Source organism: Podarcis muralis, chromosome 7 (assembly GCF_964188315.1).
Source record: "Podarcis muralis chromosome 7, rPodMur119.hap1.1, whole genome shotgun sequence".
Lineage (NCBI taxonomy): Eukaryota > Metazoa > Chordata > Lepidosauria > Squamata > Lacertidae > Podarcis > Podarcis muralis.
The window spans coordinates 87,296,229-87,317,861 of record NC_135661.1 but is presented as its reverse complement, the minus strand read 5'-3'; the positions used below and the strand labels follow the sequence as shown (position 1 = coordinate 87,317,861).

General features: G+C 51.8%; 1 protein-coding gene across 2 annotated transcripts; it reads left to right on the top strand.

Annotated features, from left to right (window-relative positions):
* Positions 1-179: 179 nt before the first annotated feature.
* On the top strand, positions 180-21,321 carry COQ8B (coenzyme Q8B). Of its 2 annotated transcripts, none has more exons than XM_028741980.2 (14): positions 180-550; positions 3,059-3,355; positions 3,813-3,879; positions 4,453-4,530; positions 5,417-5,539; positions 6,814-6,899; positions 7,145-7,285; positions 7,490-7,571; positions 10,279-10,372; positions 12,774-12,915; positions 14,360-14,467; positions 14,564-14,629; positions 15,995-16,081; positions 19,747-21,321. In XM_028741980.2, exons 1-14 carry the CDS (start codon positions 413-415, stop codon positions 20,047-20,049), a joined length of 1,812 nt encoding a protein of 603 aa, XP_028597813.2. In that variant the 5' UTR covers positions 180-412; the 3' UTR covers positions 20,050-21,321. The 2 variants fall into 2 exon arrangements, with proteins under 2 accessions (XP_028597813.2, XP_028597812.2); XM_028741979.2 differs by having other exon boundaries at positions 3,056-3,355.
* Positions 21,322-21,633: the final 312 nt, after the last annotated feature.

Genomic DNA, 21,633 nt, shown 5'->3' with positions numbered 1-21,633 from the left:
CACGGATTCTTCCTGAATGGCCGCGGGAACGAGGGCGGGAGAGAAATGAATGAATCAAAGCGGGCGGGGGCGGATCCTCGAGCTCTGATTGGTTGACGCCTTCCAGGGGCCGGGAACGCACGCGGGGCCGCTGATTGGACGCCCGCCGCGCCCGTCCGGAAGGGAGGCGGGACTAGCCGGACCCGGAAGCAGATGCCGGTGGCCAGAGGAAGGGAGAAGCGAGCGGCGAGGGTCGGACCGCGGTGGGAACAGTCTGCCCCCCCAATACCCGGACCTGGTGACCTTTGACCCCACTCTTTTTTTGGGGGGTCCTCTCTCATTCACCCGAACCCCTCTCTCCGGCGTTGGCCTAGTTGGCCTTTGACCTTTGCCCCCCCAGGGCCATTTGGGGGTCCCTCCTCTCCCCCCCGAGATGCCTTGGAAGCGGGGGCTCCGGTTGCTGGGGAGCTGCTCTGCGGGGAGGGTCGCCCCTGAGGGAGCCAGGCTGGCACGACCCTCCTCCGGGACCCACAGCTCCGAGGGGAGACCTGACAGCTGCAGGAAGAGGAGGGTGAGTCAGTGGGGGGGGGAGTGTGGAAGTGGGGGCGGGGAGAGCCTTGGGCTGGGGCTCTGGGCACCAGAAGGACCCTGCTGGGTCAGGGTCAAGGGTCCAGCACCCGGTGCTCATTCCTAAGTGTGCAACAAGTCTCGCAAGTGTGCAATGTGCTTGTGAGCGCGAAACTGCGCACCGGCCTCTATGACTGCGCTGATCCCTGCAGGATCAGCCTCTGTGTGGCTGCTTTTATTTAACGTGTTCAATCTGTAGCCCTCCTTCTTTCCTCCAAGGAACTCCGCGTGGTGCTCATTCATAAGTGTGCAACAAGTCTCACAAGTGTGCGTGCCCTTGTGAGCGTGAAACTGCGCACCGGCCTCTATGATCCCTGCAGGGCAGAGGCCTCTGTGCGGCTGCTTTTATGTAATATGTTGCAACTGCAGCCCTCCTTCTTTCCTCCAGGGTTCTTCTCCCTACCCTTTCGTTTAATCCCCACGACAACCACAACCCTGCGACGTGGGTTAGGCTCAGAAAAGGCAGTGGCTGTTCCCCAAGATCACACGCCCCAATAGCCAAAGTGGGAATTCGAACCCCGGCCTCTCCCAGTCTGACACTTTAACCACTAGGCCATCGCTGCCTCCCTGCTGGAAGAGGGCTGTGGATGCTGACTCTGCCCAAAGGTGGCTGGAGAGCAGGGCTGAAATGGCCTTTGAAACTCAAGCACCTGCCCTTAACTCCTGGCTTCAGGGATGAAAATCAGCTCCAAGAGACGGACCCAACCGGTTAAGCATGTTGACGCCTGCAGCCAAAATAGAAATCGCTTCCTACTTAAACAGCAGGCAATGTGTTGCGTGCTCTTCTCTACACAACCTGGGGAGGTCACTGCTACAGGGAAGTGAGGGGTTCGGAGGAGGATGCTCTTATTGTGTATTAAATTTGTATACCATCCTTCATCCATAGATGTGTCCACATGGCACATGTCCAATCCGCCTCCTGTAAAGGTAAAGGGACCCCTGACCGTTAGGTCCAGTCGTGGCCGACTCTGGGGTTCCGGCGCTCATCTCGCTTTATTGGCCGAGGGAGCCGGCGTACAGCTTCCGGGCCATGTGGCCAGCATGACTAAGCCGCTTCTGGCGAACCAGAGCAGCGCACAGAAACGCCGTTTACCTTCCCGCCAGAGCTGTACCTATTTATCTACTTGCACTTTGACGTGCTTTTGAACTGCTAGGTTGGCAGGAGTAGGGACCGAGCAACGGGAGTTCACCCCGTCGCAGGGATTCGAACCACCGACCTTCTGATCGGCAAGTCCTAGGCTCTGTGGTTTAACTCATGGCGCCACCCGCGTCCCAATCTGCCTCCTGGTGAACACACCAAAGCCAATGTGCCTTGTGGAGCCCAGGATGTCCATCTCCACTGGGAACTGCTGTCCCAATATTATATCTTTTTATAGATCGGTAGATACATGTCTAGCACACAGGCAGGCTCAGTTTTCCCTGTTGGGTAATGGCCTTGAAAGCTCAAGAAGCAGAAAATGAGGTCACCTTTTCCCTGGATGCTCAGCTGCTCCATTACTTGACCTCTGCAATTTCCATTCTTGGGGGGTCGGGGCGTGTGGCACATGTGGGACTCCCTGCCCCATGCAGGCTGGTTTAGCATTCCATTGATAATCATAATAATTTATTATTTGTACCCCGCCCATCCGGCTGGGTTTCCTCAGCCACTCTGGGCGGCTTCCAACAAAGATTAAAAATACATAAAAATGTCACACATTTAAAAACTTCCCTGAACAGGGCTGCCTTCAGATGTTTTCTAAATGTCAGGTAGTTATTTATCTCTTTGACATCTGATGGGAGGGCGTTCCACAGGGCAGGCGCCACCACCAAGAAGGCCCTCTGCCTGGTTCCCTGTAACTTGGCTTCTCACAGGGAGGGAACCGCCAGAAGGCCCTCGGAGCTGGACCTCAGTATCCGGGCAGAACGATGGGGGTGGAGACGCTCCTTCACGTATACTGGGCCGAGGCCGTTTAGGGCTTTAAAGGTCAGCCCCAACACTTTGAATTGTGCTCGGAAACATACTGGGAGCCAATGTATGTCTTTCAAGATCAGTGTTATGTGGTCTCGGCGGCCGCTCCCAGTCACCAGTCTAGCTGCCGCATTCTGGATTAATTGCAGTTTCCCGGTCACCTTCAAAGGTAGCCCCACGTAGAGCCCATTGCAGTAGTCCAAGCAGGAGATTACTAGAGCATGCACCACTCTGGCGAGACAGTCTGCGGGCAGGGAGGGTCTCATCCTGCGTACCAGGTGGAGCTGGTAGATGCTTTGATGTTTCGATTCCTCTGCCCCCTCAATATTGGGGGGCTGGGGCTGAGCGCCCTGCTAAGGAATATTGAGAGGGCTACTGAAACCTCTGCCCCTGAGAGTTGGCGCACCTGATCCCAGCGCTTTAGAAGAAATTGGGTTTTGGGGGCTGAGAGCTCTGTGTCCTGGACCTGGCAGGAAACAGCAATCTGCTTTCTGCTTTTAGCAGGAAACCGTGGCGCTCCCAGCATCTCCTCGGGAGGAGCAGGAAAACCTGCCTTACCCAGGAAGGTGGTTCCTGCAGGGGGGAAACTCTTGTCACACCGCAAGTGCCGATCGTTCCGGTGACCAGCCACTTTCCATGCCCACGGGGGCACCCGGGCTTTGGGGAGTCTCCAGCTTTGGTTGCCCCCGTCTGATTCATCAGAGTGCGCCGCTTCGAGGTCTCACGGTGGAGGACATCCAGAAAGCGAGGGAATCTCGGCCCAGGAAAGACCAGGAGAGTCTGGGCAAAATGAGGCAGAAGGTAAGGCCTGTGTCTCTTGGGGAGGGGGGGAAGTGGGTGGCTTGAACCCTGAGCCAACCAGGATCCAGCAGGGATGCAACGTTCAGCACGACGCTTAAGGCAGAAGTTTCCAAACGTTCCCTGTTTGTGGCACACTTTTTCGTTTCGCAACACACCCACACGCTGCAGCCGACAAGCGTGTTGCGGCACACAGTTTGGAAAGCTCTGGGTTCAGGTGTATGCACAGGTAGTGCTGCTAATTGCCTCTATCGGCTGGGGAAATAGTTCAGATCGCAACTGTAGAAACTTTATGCTTAAGAGCATAAAAATAAACTGGTTGGACGCGCCAAGGTGGACCCATCTTGCCTTAACGTTCTGGTCCCAGATGTTTCTGGAGCGCTCGCAAGAGGGGGTGAGCCTTCCTTGTCCCCCAACATCTGGCTGGCTTGACTTTTCTGCTGTCTGCTTTGTTCCTCAGCTCAGCGAGAGAGCCCGCGAGCGGAAAGTGCCAGTGACCCGCGTTGGACGCCTTGCGAATTTTGGAGGTGAGAACTTCCAGGCTGCAGCATTCGCAGTTGAGGATTTGTTGAGAGGGAGGGAGAATGCCAGGGTGATGCGACTGGATTTTCCCTTTCGTTTGCATGCTTTGCTGCCATTGGCTTGGCTGCTGTGATGTCACGGAATGTTTAGACAGACGCCTGTTGCTCAGAGGAAAGGGCCAGTCGTGAAACGTTGTAAACGGCTGCAGGAGCGTGGAAGTTGAATGCACATCTACAAAAACTAACCCAGATAGTCCCTCGAATTGTAGCAAGTTCCCCTCCGAAAAAGAAATATTAAACTATCACAATAAATTTGTCATTTGGGAATTGGAGAAGGCTGAGAATTAATGGGTGGAAATGAATATTCCATTCACAAAATTACAATCCTAAGTGTTTCTTGAGGACGATCCTAACGTAATTTATGTTTGCATAATAGACCTTCCTATGGGTACCACATTGGTGGGGCGAGGAGGGGCAGTTGGAGCTGGTGGTGGGAGAGACTGGGCTGGGGGAGGGGGAGACTGGATTCATTCTATCCCCCCCCCACCTGCCATTCATACAATCCTTTCTCCCTTCCAGGTCTGGCTGTGGGCCTGGGCTTCGGAGCCTTGGTGGAAGTGGCGAGGAACTCCCTTAACGGGGAGCAAAAAATCAAGGGTAAGGAGGGTGTGAGAGAAGGGCCTGCCCTTTGCACTCATGCTCTCTTGCACATGTGCGTGCGAGGCCACAAGGGGCTGCTTTACAGGATTTTGAGGGCCGGGGTGCGTGGCTGGTACAGACCTTGCCTCAAAAAGTGGCTGGATTCTTCTGCTCTCAAGGGAAGAGGATGCCAGACTAGCTGGGCCTCCTTTGGCCTGACCCATTAGGATAATAATAATAATAATAATAATAATAATAATAATAATAATAATACTACAGCATTCGTACCTCGGGTTACATACGCTCCAGGTTACATACGCTTCAGGTTACAGACTCCGCTAACCCAGAAATAGTACCTCGGGTTAAGAACTTTGCTTCAGGATGAGAACAGAAATCGTGCTCCAGAGGCGCGGCAGCAGTGGGAGGTCCCATTAGCTAAAGTAGTGCTTCAGGTTAAGAATAGTTTCAGGTTAAGAACAGACCTCCGGAACGAATTAAGTAGTTAACCTGAGGTACCACTGTAATAATTTATTATTTATACCCCGCCTATCTGGCTGAGTTTCCCCAGCCACTCTGGGCGGCTCCCAAGAGTGTTAAAAACAATACAGCATTAAATATTAAAAACTTCCCTAAACAGGGCTGCCTTCAGATGTCTTTTAAAGATAAGATAGCTGCTTATTTCCTTCGCATCTGAAGGGAGGGTGTTCCACAGGGCGGGCGCCACCACCGAGAAGGCCCTGTGTCTGGTTCCCTGTAACCTCACTTCTCGCAATGAGGGAACCGCCAGAAGGTCCTCAGAGCTGGACCTCAGTGTCTGGGCTGAACAATGGGGATGGAGACGCTCTCATGAGAGGCCTGCTCCCCCCCAGGCACAAGCGAATCTTTCTTCCCTCCCCCTCTGCAGACGCAAGCTTCCTGCTGGACTCCAACCCCTTCCTGTCGGAAGCAAACGCTGAGCGGATAGTGGATACCCTCTGCAAGATGCGTGGGGCTGCCCTCAAGATTGGCCAGATGTTGAGCATTCAAGGTATCGGGGGGGGGGGGAGAAGGGGGTGTTCCCATTTCCTTCCTGCATCTTCCCTGGGGGGCTGCTCAGAATCGATGGGAGGGTTGGTGGGGCTGCTGGCTGGTCGGCAAAGAGGTCCGTCCCCCAAGCCTGGAAGGTTATACAATAATAATACAGTGGTACCTCGGGTTAGAGACGCTTCAGGTTACAGACGCTTCAGGTTACAGACTCCGCTAACCCAGAAATAGTACCTTGGGTTAAGAACTTTGCTTCAGGATGAGAACAGAAATTGTGCTCTAGCAGCGCAGCGGCAGCAGGAAGGCCCCATTAGCTAAAGTGGTGCTTCAGGTTAAGAACAGTTTCAGGTTAAGAACAGACCTCCGGAAAGAATGAAGTACTTAACCCGAGGTACCACTGTAATAGTTTATTATTTATACCCCATTCATCTGGGTGGGTTTCCCCAGCCACTCTGGGCTGCTCCCAGAAGAATACTAAAAACAGAATAAAACTTCCCTAAAGAGGGCTGCCTTCAGATGTCTTCTAAAAGTCAGATAGTTGTTTATTTCCTTGGCATCTGATGGGAGGGCGTCCCACAGGTCAGGTGCCACTACCGAGAAGGCCCTCTGCCTGGTTCCCTGTAACTTGGCTTCTCGCAGTGAGGGAGCCACCAGAAGGCCCTCGGAGCTGGACCTCAGTGTCCGGGCTGAAAGATGGGGTTGGAGACGCTCCTTCAGGTATACTGGACCGAGGCCGTTTAGGGCTTGAAAGGTCAGCCCCAACACTTTGAATTGTGCTCGGAAACGTACTGGGAGCCAATGTAGGTCTTTCAAGACCCGTTATGTGGTCTCGGCGGCCACTCCCAGTCACCAGTCTAGCTGCCGCATTCTGGATTAGTTGCAGTTTCCGGGTCACCTTTAAAGGTGGTCCCATGTAGAGTGCATTGCAGTAGTCCAAGTGGGAGATAACTAGAGCATGCACCACTCTGGCAAGGCAGTCCGCAGGCAGCTAGGGTCTCATCCTGCGTACCAGATGGAGCTGGCAGACAGCTGCCCTGGACACAGAATTAAGCTGCGCCTCCATGGACAGCTGTGAGTCCAAAATGACTCCCAGGCTGCGCTCCTGGTCCTTCAGGGGCACAGTTGCCCCATTCAGGACCAGGGAGTCCTCCACACCCATCAAAGGACTGCCCTCCCAAGCCAAAACCAAAGAGCCTCTCCAGGCTAGCAGGGTGGGTTGCAGCACTGCAAACAATATTTAAAAAACAGTTTCTTTGGGACGCCCACTTCTCCCCGCAGACAACAGCTTCATCAGCCCCCAGCTGCAGCAGATCTTCCAGCGTGTCCGACAAAGCGCCGACTTCATGCCGCCCTCTCAGATGATGGTGCGTTGCCCTGGGGTGGGGCAGGGGGCCGCGAGGGAAGCCGCCTTTGCCCTCCGCCCGTGGTTGGGTGGGAGGGTTGGCATGGATGCTCTGAGCAGGGAAGACCGGCTCGGCCGCCACACTGAGAGGCTGCTATCATAGGAAGATGGCTGCAGGGTTTGCCTCAGTCCAGGTGGCAGCCGCTGACGCTGTGAAGCAGCTCTCCAGCATGTTGCTTCAGGGACCCTCTGTTCTTCCCCTTCCAGGGTGTCCTGGTGGAAGAACTGGGCGCTGACTGGCGGGACAGAGTGGCCTCCTTTGAGGAAACGCCCTTTGCGGCCGCCTCCATCGGCCAAGTGCACCTTGGAGTGCTGAAGGACGGGACTGAAGTGGCCATGAAGATCCAGGTAAATGTTGGCTCAGACGTGGAGACGTTGCCAGGATTTGAACCCAGGACTGTGCATGCAAGGAAGGTGCTCTGGCTACGGGGCGAGGGCAGAGCCTGTAGGGAGAGACTTTGACTGCCAGGCAAGTCTCTGGTCTGCTGGGTTTGGAAGCCCTTGGCAGCGCAGCCGGTCTTGACGTTCCATCTCCCTCCTCTCCTCCTGCAGTACCCAGGCATTGCTCAGAGCATCCGAAGTGATGTGGATAACCTGTTGGTGGTGCTCAAGATGAGCATGATGCTCCCAGAAGGTAAGGAGAACGCAAGGTGAGCCAAAGGGGGCCCATCTAGTCCCATCTTCTCTCTTCCTCTTCATCATCATGTTGTTGTTGTTGTTTAGTCGTGTCCTCCTCTTTGTGACCCCCTGGACCGGAGCACGCCAGGCCCTCCTGTCTTCCACTGCCTCCCGCAGTTTGGTCAAACTCATGACTGTAGCTTTGAGAACACTGTTCAACCATCCCGTCCTCTGTCGTCCCCTTCTCCTTGTGCCCTCCATCTTTCCCAGCATCAGGGTCTTTTCCAGGGAGTCTTCTCTTCTCATGAGGTGGACAAAGTGTTGGAGCCTCAGCTTCAGGATCTGTCCTTCCAGTGCGCACTCAGGGCTGGTTTCCTTCAGAATGGAGAGGTCTGATCTTCTTGCAGTCCATGGGACTCTCAAGAGTCTCCTCCAGCACCATAATTCAAAAGCATCAATTCTTCGGCGATCAGCCTTCTTTATGGTCCAGCTCTCACTTCCATACATCACTACTGGGAAAACCATGGCTTTAACGAAACAGACATCATCATCATCATCATAAATTTTATTTATACCCTGCCCTCCCCAGCCAAGACCAGGCTCAGGGCTTGCTAACACCAAATATAAAACAATTGATTGAAATACAGCTTAAAAACAAGATTAAAATACAACATTAAAATGCAGCCTCATTTCAGTGGAAACTCAAGTTTAGGGGGATGAAAACGTCAAGTCTCCACCAAGGCTAACTATCCAGGCTGGTCCTACATGGGCTAGAAAAAAGCCAGGGAAGTCCCCAAATAGGAGTTCCAACACAGAAGGAAAGAAAGGAAAAAGGAAAGAGGGGAAGGGGATCAAGTTGATTCCAAGCCAAAGGCCAGTAGAAAGAACTCTGTCTTGCAGGCCCTGCGGAAAGAAATCAGATTTTTTGAAAAATCATTTTTATTTGATTTTACAGGTATAAATTTATAACAAAACATATCCATATAGAGAGATTTATCTGAATCTTGAGACTTCCCGCCCAATCCCTTCCATGGGTCCCATTGTCAATGTTTTCAACTGCATATTATTTCATAATCTATATTTTGCATCTCTCCATATTGTCCATATAATTCCTCCCCATTCTTTCTTGGAAGTTTTTGTCTTCTTGGTCCCTGAGCTTTCCGGTCAGTTTTGCAATTTCAGCATAGTCTAATAGCTTGGTTTGCTATTCCTCTCTGCTAGGGACTCGATTTCTTCTTTCCATCTCTGGGCTAGTAGCATCTGTGCTGCTGTTGTCATGTACATGAAGAGTTCCTTTAGGATGTCGGTGCCTACAATTCCTAATAAGAAGGCTTCTAGATTCCCCCCCCCTCCGCAAAATGTTATTTAAAACATGTTTTTCAGTTCATTGTTGTGATGGGATGATGAGCTGCTTGTGCGTAAAATCCTAGTCCCTCAGAGTTTGCCCAAGTCCGCAAACCTCTGCCTACGACGGAGCCCCTCAAGCATGGCTCCGTCAGTCGCTAGCAGAATCCGAAAGTGGGCGCTTACGGAATCTCTTCCAGCATAAAAGCTCCTTAATGGAAACACGTCTTCTGGACTCTCGGCGCGACAGTTTCCGGCGAGGAGTGGGTGTCCCTATAGGAGGTCTTGAAACCTCCCCACTGTTTTCGCTGGAAGTGTCTCTGAGCCATCCCTCCGACTCACTTTCCCTTGGAGCTCCTTCTCTCCCCCTGCTGGTTCCCTCTCCAGCTGCTAAGTCTCTCTCAACCTCAGTGAGCCCTTCCACCTCCTGCCCTTCCGATGGCAGTTCCCTGACAATTGTATATCATTTCCCAGAAAGCCTTTATTGCATTATACCACCACCACATATGATAAAAGTTACCTTCTTTTTCTTTACATTTCCAACAGGTATTTGTACTTGTTTTAAACATTTTTGCTAGCTTACTAGGATTAAAAAAGGTAAAGGTACCCCTGCCCGTACGGGCCAGTCTTGCCAAACTCTAGGGTTGTGCGCTCATCTCACTCAAGAGGCCGGGGGCCAGCGCTGTCCGCAGACACTTCCGGGTCACGTGGCCAGCGTGACAAGCTGCATCTGGCGAGCCAGCGCAGCACACGGAACGCCGTTTACCTTCCCGCCAGTAAGCGGTCCCTATTTATCTACTTGCACCCAGGGGTGCTTTCGAACTGCTAGGTTGGCAGGCGCTGGGACCAAACGACGGGAGCGCACCCCGCCGCGGGGATTCGAACCGCTGATCATGCGATCGGCAAGTCTTAGGCGCTGAGGTTTTACCCACAGCGCCACCCGCGTCCCTCCGTTACTAGGATTACTAGGAGTCAAATACCACCGACACGTCATTTTCATATAATTTTCTTTCAGTCTACAACATGCTGTGAATTTCAAATCTGTTTTCCATAACCTTTCCCAATCTGCAATCTGAATGTTATGCCTCAAATCCCTTGCCCAGTGTACCATTACAGATTTTACCTGTTCACCTTTTGTATGCCATTCCAAGAGCAATCTATACATTTTCACATCTAGTCCATCTTCTCACAAGGGCCTACCAGGTAGCAACCTGCAAGCAGAACCTGAGTGCCAGAGCCCTCTCCTCCTCCCTGAATCTCTCCAGTCCTCCTTGAGAGCCGGCCAGGTGGGTGGCTGGTCTTTCCCTCCTGCACCAGGGAGTTCCACAGTTTGTGCTCTCATGGGTGAGCAGCCTCTGCCCGTCTCTGCTTCCTTGCAGGCCTCTTTGCTGACAACACCCTGCAGGTGCTTCAGAAGGAGCTGGAGTGGGAATGCGACTACCAGCGGGAGGCTCAGTGCGCCCGGAAGTTCAGGTACGAATGAATTTATTATTTCGGTCACAGCCCAGTTCCAGCCCACATACAATATCAAGGAAGTCATAAAACACAATAGGGATACATTTGAATTTGCAATTAGGTGTAACAGGGACAATACAGGTATAGAAACAGTTTAAAAATACAGTGGTACCTCGGGTTTAGTACTTAATTTGTTCCAGAGGTCCATTCTTAACCTGAAACTGTTCTTAACCTTTAGGCTATGGGGCCTCCTCCTCCTGCAATTCCTGCGTTTCAGGGGGTTAGACTAGGGTCTCTTCCAACTCCTGTCATTCTATGAATCTAGAGGGTGCAGGGTTGGGGAAATCTGATGTCAGATTTCTGATGTCAACCACTGAGCCTAGGGCTTGCCGATCGGAAGGTCGGCAGTTCAAATCCCCATGACGGGGTGAGCTCCCGTTGCTCGGTCCCTGCTCCTGCCAACCTAGCAGTTTGAAAGCACGTCAAAGTGCAAGTAGATAAATAGGTACCACTCCAGCGGGAAGGTAAATGGCGTTTCCGTGCGCTGCTTTGGTTCTCCAGAAGCGGCTTAGTCATGTTGGCCAGTAAAGCGAGATGAGCACTGCAACCCCAGAGTCGGTCACGACTGGACCTAACGGTCAGGGGTCCCTTTACCTTTAATCTTCCTATCAGGAAACCTAACTGTGAAGTTCTAATCAGGAACATGGAGGGATGTTGTTAGGTGAATCTGACAGCTTGCTCAGACTAGATTAAGAATGTGCCAAGAGCTGCGATTCCTGAGTTTCAGGGGGTTGGCCTAGATGACCCTCGGGTCCCTCTTATTATTCTATGATTCTATGAATGCGTGTGCAGGAAAAACTCAGCCATGAGCTGAAAGGAGGTGCTCTGTCCTTCTTGCTGAATCAGGCGTCCAGCTCTGATAATGCCTTGGAAAACGTGACATAATTTCTGCGCTTGTGCAAAACAGAAGTGAGGGACAGCCTCTCTATAGGGCTGTGCGACTTACAGACCTGAGGATGCCCCCTTTGGGGACTCTGCAGTGACTGCTGCTATGAGCGAGGTGGTGTCATAGCTTTTGAAGAAATCTCCGAAACTTCCCTTCGTCCTGGGACCTGGCTGGCTCTGGGTTCCCCTGGTGGCTCCTTCTCCTTGTTATTAAATATAGTAAGAAAAATTAATCCATTCAAAAGTATGTATTCTGACAAGGGTTACAAACTCAAATAGAGATTACAAACTCTAACAGAGATTACAAGCTCAAACTCATAAAGATATGTACAACACAATAATTTGTTACAGAAACCAGTAGGTTCGTGTTGGTCCATAGTCAGGGCCCTGTTTCGGTGTACTCACCTTCATCAGCTAATTTTTAAAGGGTCGTGTAAGTTTGAAGACTTTCGGATCAATATATCCTGTGTGTGTGTGTGTGTGTGTGTGTGTGTGTGTGTAATATTTGTGTGTGTGCCTGCTTCTTGGGAGAAGGGCAATGACAGGCCTAGACAGCATCTTGAGAAGTAGAGACGTCACCTTGCCAACTAAGGTCCGTATAGTTAAAGCCATGGTTTTCCCAGTAGCGATGTATGGAAGTGAGAGCTGGACCATAAAGAAGGCTGATCGCCGGAGAATTGGTGCTTTTGAATTCTGATGCTGGAGGAGACTCTTGAGAGTCCCATGGACTGCAAGAAGATCAAACGCATCCATTCTTAAGGAAATCAGCCCTGAGTGCTCACTGGAAGGACAGTTCCTGAAGCTGAGGCTCCAAGACTTTGGCCACCTCATGAGAAGAGAAGACTCCCTGGAAAAGACACTGATGCTGGGAAAGATGGAGGGCACAAGGAGAAGGGGACGACAGAGGACAAGATGGTTGGATAGTGTTTTCGAGGTTACCAGCATGAGTTTGACCAAACTGCGGGAGGTAGTGGAGGACAGAGGTGCCTGGCGTGCTCTGGTCCATGGGGTCACGAGGAGTCGGACACAACTAAACGACTAAACAACAATAACATATATGTGTGTGTGTGTGTATCTACGTTTCTCAGGGATAACAGCTACGTATGGGTAGATCAACGTGTATCTTGCGCTTTTCTGTGCTCAAGATACACTTTGATCTACCCACACGAATACATCGAAACAGAATACATACTTTTGAATGGATTAGTTTTTGTTACTATTGACTACTGTTTTGCGAATAGGGACCACTCCCACTATTGAAAGTTACATTGGCCTGAGTTCTTGGTTTGCTTTTTTCTTGGCTTCTTCTCCTTGGCAGACCCACGTCTGGGCACAGCCAGGGAGGTGCCTATTGGGACCCGGCTGGAGGACCCCTGTAGCCTCAGGACCAACCACCCTTTGGGGGGGGACGCATGGTGTCTTGCAGCCCTCCCACTTGGAGAGAGCCTCCTTGCTGAAGCATCTCTTCCCCCAGGCGCCTCCTGGAAGGAGACCCGTTCTTCGAGGTGCCCAAGGTGGTAGAGGAGCTGTCCACCCACAGGGTCCTGTCGATGGAGCTGGCGGGGGGCGTCCCGCTGGACCGCTGCCAGGATCTCAGCCAGGAGCTGCGGAACGAGGTGAGGCGGGGGCCAGAAACACAGGGATCTCCTTACGGAGAAAGCTTGGGAGGAGGAAAAGAGGCCTCTGTCTCAGTGGATGGCGTTATCCCCCAAAACGGAGCGTCCCTATAGGAGAGCTTCCTAGCATTTGCCCCCCCCCCAGGCAGCCGCAGCCCCCTTTCCTGCCTGCCCAGGGAAGGCCACATAAATGCATAGCTGTCAACCGTCCCTTATTTGGCGGGAAACTCCCTTATCCCAGCGCCGTGTCCCGCTGCTGTCCCTTATTGATGATGTCCCTTAAATTTCCCGGGTTTCAAAGGAAGCAGCTCCTCTCCCTCCCTGCCGGCCAGGGAGGAGGGAGGCTCCAACTGTGTTGCTTGGCTGCGTTGCTCACCCAATAAGGAGTCTAAGAACAACTGGGGGGTGGAGCTTGCATGCCTTGTGCCGATCAAATCGGCCGCGTTGCTTGGGGACTCGCCTTTGCTCAGCGCTTCCCAGCGGAGAGGTGACGGTGGTTTTCCTTGCTGCATCCCCTTTGCCGGGTTGCTGCGCTGTGGGAACCACCGCTTGAGGCTTCGTTTGGCTGCTAGCTGGGCTTTCTGCCTTTGGCTCAGAGGGGCTCAGAAGTTGAACATACCTGTGCTCTGAAAATCCCTTATTTTGGCTGCTGATCCCTTATTTTCGAGGCTGCTGGCCCCTTATTTTCAAATCTGTAAGTTGACAGCTATGCATAAATGCTGCCAAATGACAGGCACCATGCAATAGGATGACCTCAAGGCTGCAGATTTCTGGGCCAAGGCATTAAAGGATACATCTCCAGTCCCCGATCGAACTGTTGTGCCTTCTCTGTATTTGGCGCTTTGAAATTGATTTCCTGAAGCCAATAAAGAGATGGAAAGAAATCAAGGAGCTCATCTCTCGCAGTGAGAATGTCTCTAGCGAGGTTCTGGGAAACGCTTTAGCTAGTCATTCTCTGGACTAGTGGCACTCAAGAGTCTGGCAGGTAGCCTGGCCGGAAAATAAGAATAATCAGTCTCTAGTAGGATCTAGTAAAAGAGGAAGGGTTCTTGCAGTATGGTTTGATTTCACATCATTAATGATCGAGGAGGCAAACGGACGCATGGCTGTTCCAGGTTATGCTAATGGGTTACATGAAAATAAGACAATTCGCCCATTCTCTTCCATTTTATTCTTGCCATCTCTCCTTTCACATGGTGCACACATGATAAGCAAGGGAATTAAGATAGCGTTTTTGTTCAGTCCACCATGTGTTCAACATATTGGTAATATTTTTAAAGTATTTATTAAGCTGCAAGATTCATGTTCCGTGTCTGCCCTGCCGCCGCCTAATGCTTTTCTTCCTTCTTTCTTTTCTTCCTTTCTTCCTTTAAATTTTGCCTTTCCTTCCACTAAAAGTATCTAAAAAATAAAGGAGGGCTCCCTCTCTTCCTTCTCTCCACAGATCTGCTCCCACATCCTTCGCCTGTGCCTCCGAGAGGTTTTTGAGTTCCGCTTCATGCAGACTGATCCAAACTGGTCCAATTTTTTCTACGATGCCGAGAGGCACAAGGTGGGAGTTTGGGCTGGATTCCCGGGTTGGGGGGAGATGTTTGCTGGGTGCGAGAGACTGCAGGCGCGTTTAACCCCTCGTCCTCGTTCCTCGCAGGTGACCCTGCTAGACTTTGGGGCCAGCCGAGACTTCAGCAAAGAGTTCACTGACAATTACATTGAGGTGAGTGCCTGTTATCTTTTTCTCCTCCTTTTATAGCATCTCACATCCCTCCTGGGGTAGATGTCTGCTTTCTAGATTGTCCACGCATCACACAGGTGGGTGTCTCCTCGGCCGTTGGAAAGGGCAGGGTCTCCATACTAACCCTACGTTAATCCATCAGCCTGAGTCGCCTCTTGCCTGCATGTGTCCATTTTAACTTCCTGGCCTTTCCCATCACCTCCGTAATGTGTTATCTCTGTCATTTAATAATAATAACAACATACTTCAGAGCATAATACAGTGGTGCCTCGCAAGACAAAATTAATCTGTTCCGCGAGTCTCTTCGTCTTGCGGTTTTTTCGTCTTGTGAAGCACGGCTATTAGCGGCTTAGAGGATATTAACGGCTTAGTGGCTTAGCGGCTTTAAGAAAAAGGAAACAAACTCGCAAGAACTCGCAAGACGTTTCGTCTTGGGAAGCAAGCCCATAGGGAAATTCGTCTTGCGGAACGACTTGCGAGGCATTCGTCTTGCGGGGCACCACTGTAATAATAATAATAATAATAATAATAATAATAATAATAATAATAATAATAATTGTTTATATTCCATCCATCTGACTGAGTTTCCCCAGCCACTCTTTGAGCGGCTCCAAACAAAATATTAAAAACACAATAAAACATCAGATGTCAAGGAGATAAAGAACTACATAACTTTTAGAAGACATCTGAAGGCAGCCTTGTACAGTGGTACCTCGGGTTAAGTACTTAATTCGTTCCAGAGGTCGGTTCTTAACCTGAAACTGTTCTTAACCTGAAGCACCACTTTAGCTAATGGGACCTCCTGCTGCTGCCGCGCCGCCGGAGCATGATTTCTGTTCTCATCCTGAAGCATTATTTCTGGGTTAGCGGAGTCTGTAACCTGAAGCGTATGTAACCTGAAGCATATGTAACCCGAGGTACCACTGTATCGGGAAGTTTTCAATGGTTGATGTTTTACTATGGTTTATATATACCATAAGCTGCTCAGAGTAGCTGGAGAAACCCAGCCAGGTGGACAGGGTTTAAATATTATTATTATTATTATTACAGGGCTGCCTTCAGATGTCGTCTAAAAGTCAAATAATTGTTTGACATCATACAGGAGGGCGTTCCACAGGGCAGGCTACCCAGAAGGCCCTCTGCCTGGTTCCCTGTAACCTTATTCCTCACATAACACACAAAATAATAATACAATAATAATCCTAATAGCAGCACACACCCCACACATTTAGCAGGTTTGGGGAAGTGGGGCTCCAGTGGTGGCTATATAATGCCAGCCGCTGGCTAGAGCAGGGCTGAGCCCCCCAATATCCACCCCCTTAGCCCCTCTCTTTCCTCTCTGCGAAGGTGGTGAGGGCCGCGGCGGATGGAGACCGGGCCAAAGTGCTGCAGAAGTCCAAAGACCTGAAGTTCATGACGGGGTTCGAGACCAAGGTGAGTGTGTCCGTCGGGAGATTAATTTCACCAGCTGCCCCAGGCTGAGCAGGAACCAGCATTTTGGGTTGGCACTGAGGGGTGCTGGGCAGAGCGGGTGGATTTCAAGAGGCTGTCAGCTAGGAAGGGGGGGCAGGAAGAGGAGGGGAGGTTTAAATCTCTCCCCCACCCTGACATCTGCTGCGATGGTCTTTGTCCCTGCCTGTCCATCTTAAGCTAGTTTAACAGTCGCAAAGTTTCTCAAGGAGCACCAGAGCTCTTGCTGCTTACAGAGAGGAGATTATAAAATGGTACGTGATGTATGGAAGTGAGAGCTGGACCATAAAGAAGGCTGATCACCAAAGAATTGATGCTTTTGAATTCTGGTGCTGGAGGAGACTCTTGAGAGTCCCATGGACTGCAAGAAGATCAAACTTATCCATTCTGAAGGAAATCAGCCCTGAGTGCTCACTGGAAGGACAGATCGTGAAGCTGAGGCTCCAAGACTTTGGCCACCTCAGGAGAAGAGAAGACTCCCTGGAAAAGACCCTGATGTTGGGAAAGATGGAGGGCACAAGGAGAAGGGGATGACAGAGGAGGACGAGATGGTTGGACAGTGTTCTCGAAGCTACCAGCATGAGTTCGACCAAACTGCGGGAGGCAGTGGAAGACAGGAGGGCCTGGCGTGCTCTGGTCCATGGGGTCACAAAGAGTTGGACACGACTAAACAACAACAATTGTGGGAAGAGAGGAAAGTTTCTCTCTCTCTCTCTCTCTCTCTCTCATAACTGTAGAACTCATGGTCATTGCAATGAAGCTGAATGCAGATAAAAGACTTTCTTCATGAAGCACATAAACTGTGGAACTCCCTGCCACAAGAGGCAGTGGAGGCCACTCACCCGGATGGCTTTAGAAGGGGCTTGCACAAATTCACGGAGGAGGGGAGAGCTATTGGCGCCTACTAGCCAGGATGGCGGGTCTCTGCCTCCACAGTCAGAGGCAGCGACGTTTCTGGGCACCCTTTGCTCTGAACCACAGCAGAGGAGAGCCCCCTTATCCTTGTGGGTTTCCCCAAAGAGGCATCGTCTCCTTGGCCACTGTGGGAACAGGACTGGATGGGCCCCCTTTGGCCTGATCCGGCAAGCTCTTCTCACGCTCTTATGGAGCCTCCAGATCCAGCGGCAGTCTATCTGGAGTCCTCGGTTCTTTTGGGTAGAATAGGAGGCTGGACTAGACGGGCCTGACCCACAGCTAGGCTCTTCTTAGGAGGGCACCAGGTTTGCAAACTCCCATACTGTCCAGAGTGGGGTGCCATTTTCTGCCCCCCCCCTCCTCTGGGCGGTTGCTCTGCCATTCCTGGCATTGGGTGATTTCGCTGGGGGTGGGGGGCTGGCTTGTTTGTTTTAGATTCTTTGAAGGTTTTATGGCAGCGGTTCTCAACCTGTGGGTCCCCAAATGCTGTTGGACTACAACTCCCATCATCCCTGAGCTCTGGCCCTGCTAGCTAGGTGTGATGGGAGTTGTAGTTCAACAACATCTGGGGACCCACCGGTTGAGAAAGGCTGTTTCATGGACACATCCCCACTTTTGAAGTTTAAAAAGGAAGAGAAGGGGGCAGCGACGAACAATTCCTTCCTTGCACGTCCCCTTCGCCTCCTCCAGCACCCACCCACACCCAGCTCCACCCCATGTTGTGCTGCTGGGCCTGCCTAATCCCGTAAGGGTGCTGCACCCAGAAAAGTGGATTTGAACGCAAGGCAGGAGAGCCCTGGGGCCAAGCCCTCCTTCCTGGCCGATTCGAGGTAGGGCAGCGCCCCCTAGTGAAACCCAGTGCCTCTATCTGAGTGATTCTCAACCTGTGGGTCCCCAGATGTTGTTGGACTACAACTCCCATCATCCCTGAGCTCTGGCCTTGCTCGCTAGGGGTGCAAATTTCTCTGGCTGAGGTCTTATCACGCAATAGACAGAGCTCTTCTGGGGATACTATCAATGTAAGCGTTCCCCGTGCTTTGGAATCCTTAGCTTTCCATGCATCTGTAACTGGAGCTGGGGGGGTTTCTGTAATCACCTCAAACAAACCCTCTTTCCGCAGAATTGCCTCTGCATACAAAACCCAGTCCACATAGTTTTTCTTGTTGAGCTTAGGAATCCCACAAGCATCCTGAAGGGCCATCATGACTCTGGCATTAGCCTTCAGCGTTATATATGCTGCTTTAAATCTTGCTGCGTCACTGCTGCAGCTGCTTTATTCCAAAAGCGCACTTAAAAGTTACTTTCGATTTCCCCAGCATAGTAACTTGAGCCTGGGAGCCTTTTGCCTATTCCCGGCAAAACGGCTTTAAAAGTTCAAAGTCCAGCCATAAAGCCATTAACTAGAAGCTGGCAGGCTGCCCGGAGCAGTAGTACATACCTCATCAATCACTTTTACGCGCAGAGCAGATTCCAATCCGATCTGTCCCTCTGCATTCCGATCCTTTGCCGGCACTCCGATTCGACTTCTGGGCCCATAACCACGTGTTGGTGTAAAGCAGAGTTCCGTGCCCAGCGGAAGGATGAGGAGTACGTACTACATACTCTATATTGCTTTATTTACAGTTCAAAGCTGATATATTACAGAAAGACATCTTGCCTCTGCCGGAGCAGAAAATGCATCCTCTCTCCTCGACAGCTTGGAGAGAATCACCCAGTGAAAAACAGGAAACCAGTGTACGTCACATCCAGTCTCCCTTTCCCGTGAGAAACTCCAACAGTACAGACTGTGGAATGTAAACACCTGTCTCGTGACAAGCCCTTTCGCTGCACAGTGAAGGAAAACAGAAACCAACAGATGGGAGTTGTAGTTCAACAACATCTGGGGACCTACAGGTTGAGAAAGACTGCTTGTAACTGCAAGCACCGTATTTTTCGCTCCATAGGGCGTACCTAGTTTTTAGGGGGGGAAATCAAGAAAAGAAATCTTATTCCCCCCAGCCCCAAACAGCAGCGTACAGGCTGCATGCAACCTCTCCCTGCCAGAGAGGGATCCTATGTCACAAGCCAAGGCAGCGGGATCCATCCCGCTGCCTGTTTGGGCTTCCTCTTTAGCCCCACGCAACCTCTCCCTGCCGGAGGGGCTGCGCGCGGCTATCCCTGAAGCCTGGAGAGTGAGAGGGGTCAGTGTGCAACGCGAAAGCAACGTGAAGCCTCCGGAGCGCGGAGGGAGTGCTCCCTCTGCGCTTCGGAGGCTTCATGTTGCTATCGCTGAAGCCGAGGAGCCTGCATTCGCTCCATAGGACTCACACACATTTCCCCTCAATTTTTGGAGGGGAAAAAGTGCGTCCTATAGAGCGAAAAATACGGTAGATTCATTCTTTTATCTCATTCCCCTTACTTATCAAAGCATTCAGTCTCCTTTTTCCCAGGCTAACCATTCCCAGCTCCTTCAACCGTTCCTCATCAGGGTTGGTTTCCAGACCCGTGATCATCTCCGTCTCCCTCCTCTGCCCACCATCCGGCTTGTCAACACCCTTCTAAAACTGTGGCATCCAGAATTGGACACAGGTGGGGTCTGACCAAGGCGGAAGAAAGTGGCAAAGGCAGTCTGCCCACGCCCAGGAACCCCTCTTCCCCTTCCTGTCAGTGCCTGTGGCCCCTGCCAGCCCCAGAAACCCCTGCCCTTGGACTGACCTCCCTCCTTCTCCTGCCAGGTGTTTGAGGATGCCCACGTGGACGCCGTGATGATCCTGGGAGAGGCCTTCTCCACGCCGGGCCCCTTCGACTTCGGCACCCAGCGCACCACTCGCTGCATCCAGGACCTCATCCCCGTGATGCTGAAGCACCGACTCAGCCCCCCTCCGGAGGAGAGCTACTCGCTGCACCGCAAAATCGCCGGGTCCTTCCTCATCTGCGCCCGACTCGGGGCCGCCATCCCCTGCCGGGAGATGTTCGAAGAGGCCTATGCCCGGTACTTGGCCGGGGAGCGGTCAGCTCCCATGGCCGGCAGGGTCTAGGGGGATCCTCCGCTGTTTCCGCGAGTGGATCCTGCAGCTCGCCAGCCAGCTGGAACTCTCTGTGAGGGAGCCCTGACCATTCTGCTGCCGGGACAGCTTGTGTGGGGCAGGGGCCCTCTGTGGGGTAGCATCTCGGCCAAGTGGGGGTCTTTCTTTGGACCAGCCTCTGGCCGGTATTAAGAGCTGCCCTCTAACACAGGCGCCTGGCGTGGCAGCTCCATCCTCGACCCCTCTGGCGGTCTCCTCTGAGCAAGGGAAGGGGTAGCGCCAGCCAGCTCTGCCCCACACCCTCGCTTGGCCTCCTGCCCTCTCTCCTGCCCCCTACAGCCCCGGTGTCCCTAGGGCAGCAAGAACTGAGGTGCCGCCGACACCCAAAAGGGTGCGGTCAAATCAGTGAGGTTTGGCGCTCCCTGCAATCGACTCCCTTGGAGGAACCGACGGTTCTCATTGCCAAGCAAAGAGGCTTGAAGAAGCTCAGTGATTTGGGAGCTGTTACTCTCCCGGGAATGATAAAAGAGCTTCGCTGCTGCTCCCAAGGAGATCCATCCGTCCCCATGTCCCTTTCCGATTCCTAACTCCAGCCAGGAGAGCCCTGGCTTCCTCCATCTGTGGCCTTTGGAGGAGGAGGACTTGAGCGCTGCTAGACTGCCCTTGAGCTGGGGCTTGTCCCGCCCGTGAAAGGGACCCCTCCCCTCTTTCTGCTTTTAATATATAAACTTGGGTGTGACTTTAAGCTGGGGCAGCTAGACGAAAGCTTAAGTGTTGTAAAAGAGAGAAAGGCAGCGAGAGATCTGGGGGGAGAGGGATCTGGCAGAAGCAACTGGGTCTCGGGCCTGACTGGGTGGCCAAAGTGTGTGTGTGTCTGTATGTGTCTCTGCCCATTACAGCTACCGGGTGTATTTTAAAATGAAAAAACGGTGTCCGTGTGTTTTCTCTGCCATCCAAATGGGGAAGTGCTGAGGACCAGAAAAGCAAGAGGCTGTTCCTTTGTGGGCCAAAAGCGGGCAGGGAAGCCACGGGTTGCAGTTTGGGGGCATTTTTGCTCAGGGAGGGCCTCCCAGCCCCACCCCAGAGCGTCCAAAACAGCCAACACCCAGTCTGGGAAATGAAAGAAGCATCTGATCCATCAGAACGACCTGTCACACTTCTGCAAATTTAGCAAGGCTTTTCACTGCTTGGTATCTGTTTTTATTGGAGAAGGGGCTCCTCCCTCTCTCTATATATATATAATCTTTTTTAAAGCTCAGATAAATGCTTTGATATTGTCCTGTGGCTCTGACGTCTTAGCTCCTCATCCTTGCTTTTTTAAAATTTTTTAGGGCAGAGGGAGTGGCTGAAGAATGGAAAAGTCGAAAGCAAATAGGGAGAAACGTAGCACATCTCATTAGACAACGATCACATACTTGATGACCCCATCTGTGGGGAAATTATATTAGGATAATCAAATCCGAAAGACACAAGGAAATGAGAGAAAGGCGTATATAGAAACAAAACTAAGGTTAGGAATAATTAAGAGAGAGGGAAGTGCGGAAGGGAGAAAAGGAGGAGAAAAGAAAGGGGGAGAGAAAGGAGAAAGAAAACAGA

Bases quoted from the DNA above. Each gene is read 5' to 3' on its own strand.
- COQ8B (XM_028741979.2), top strand. From the start codon at position 413: ATGCCTTGGAAGCGGGGGCTCCGGTTGCTGGGGAGCTGCTCTGCGGGG. The intron at 551-3,055 runs GTGAGTCAGTGG...TTCTGCTTTTAG, and splicing joins ACAGCTGCAGGAAGAGGAGG to CAGGAAACCGTGGCGCTCCC. The intron at 7,572-10,278 runs GTAAGGAGAACG...GCTTCCTTGCAG, and splicing joins GAGCATGATGCTCCCAGAAG to GCCTCTTTGCTGACAACACC.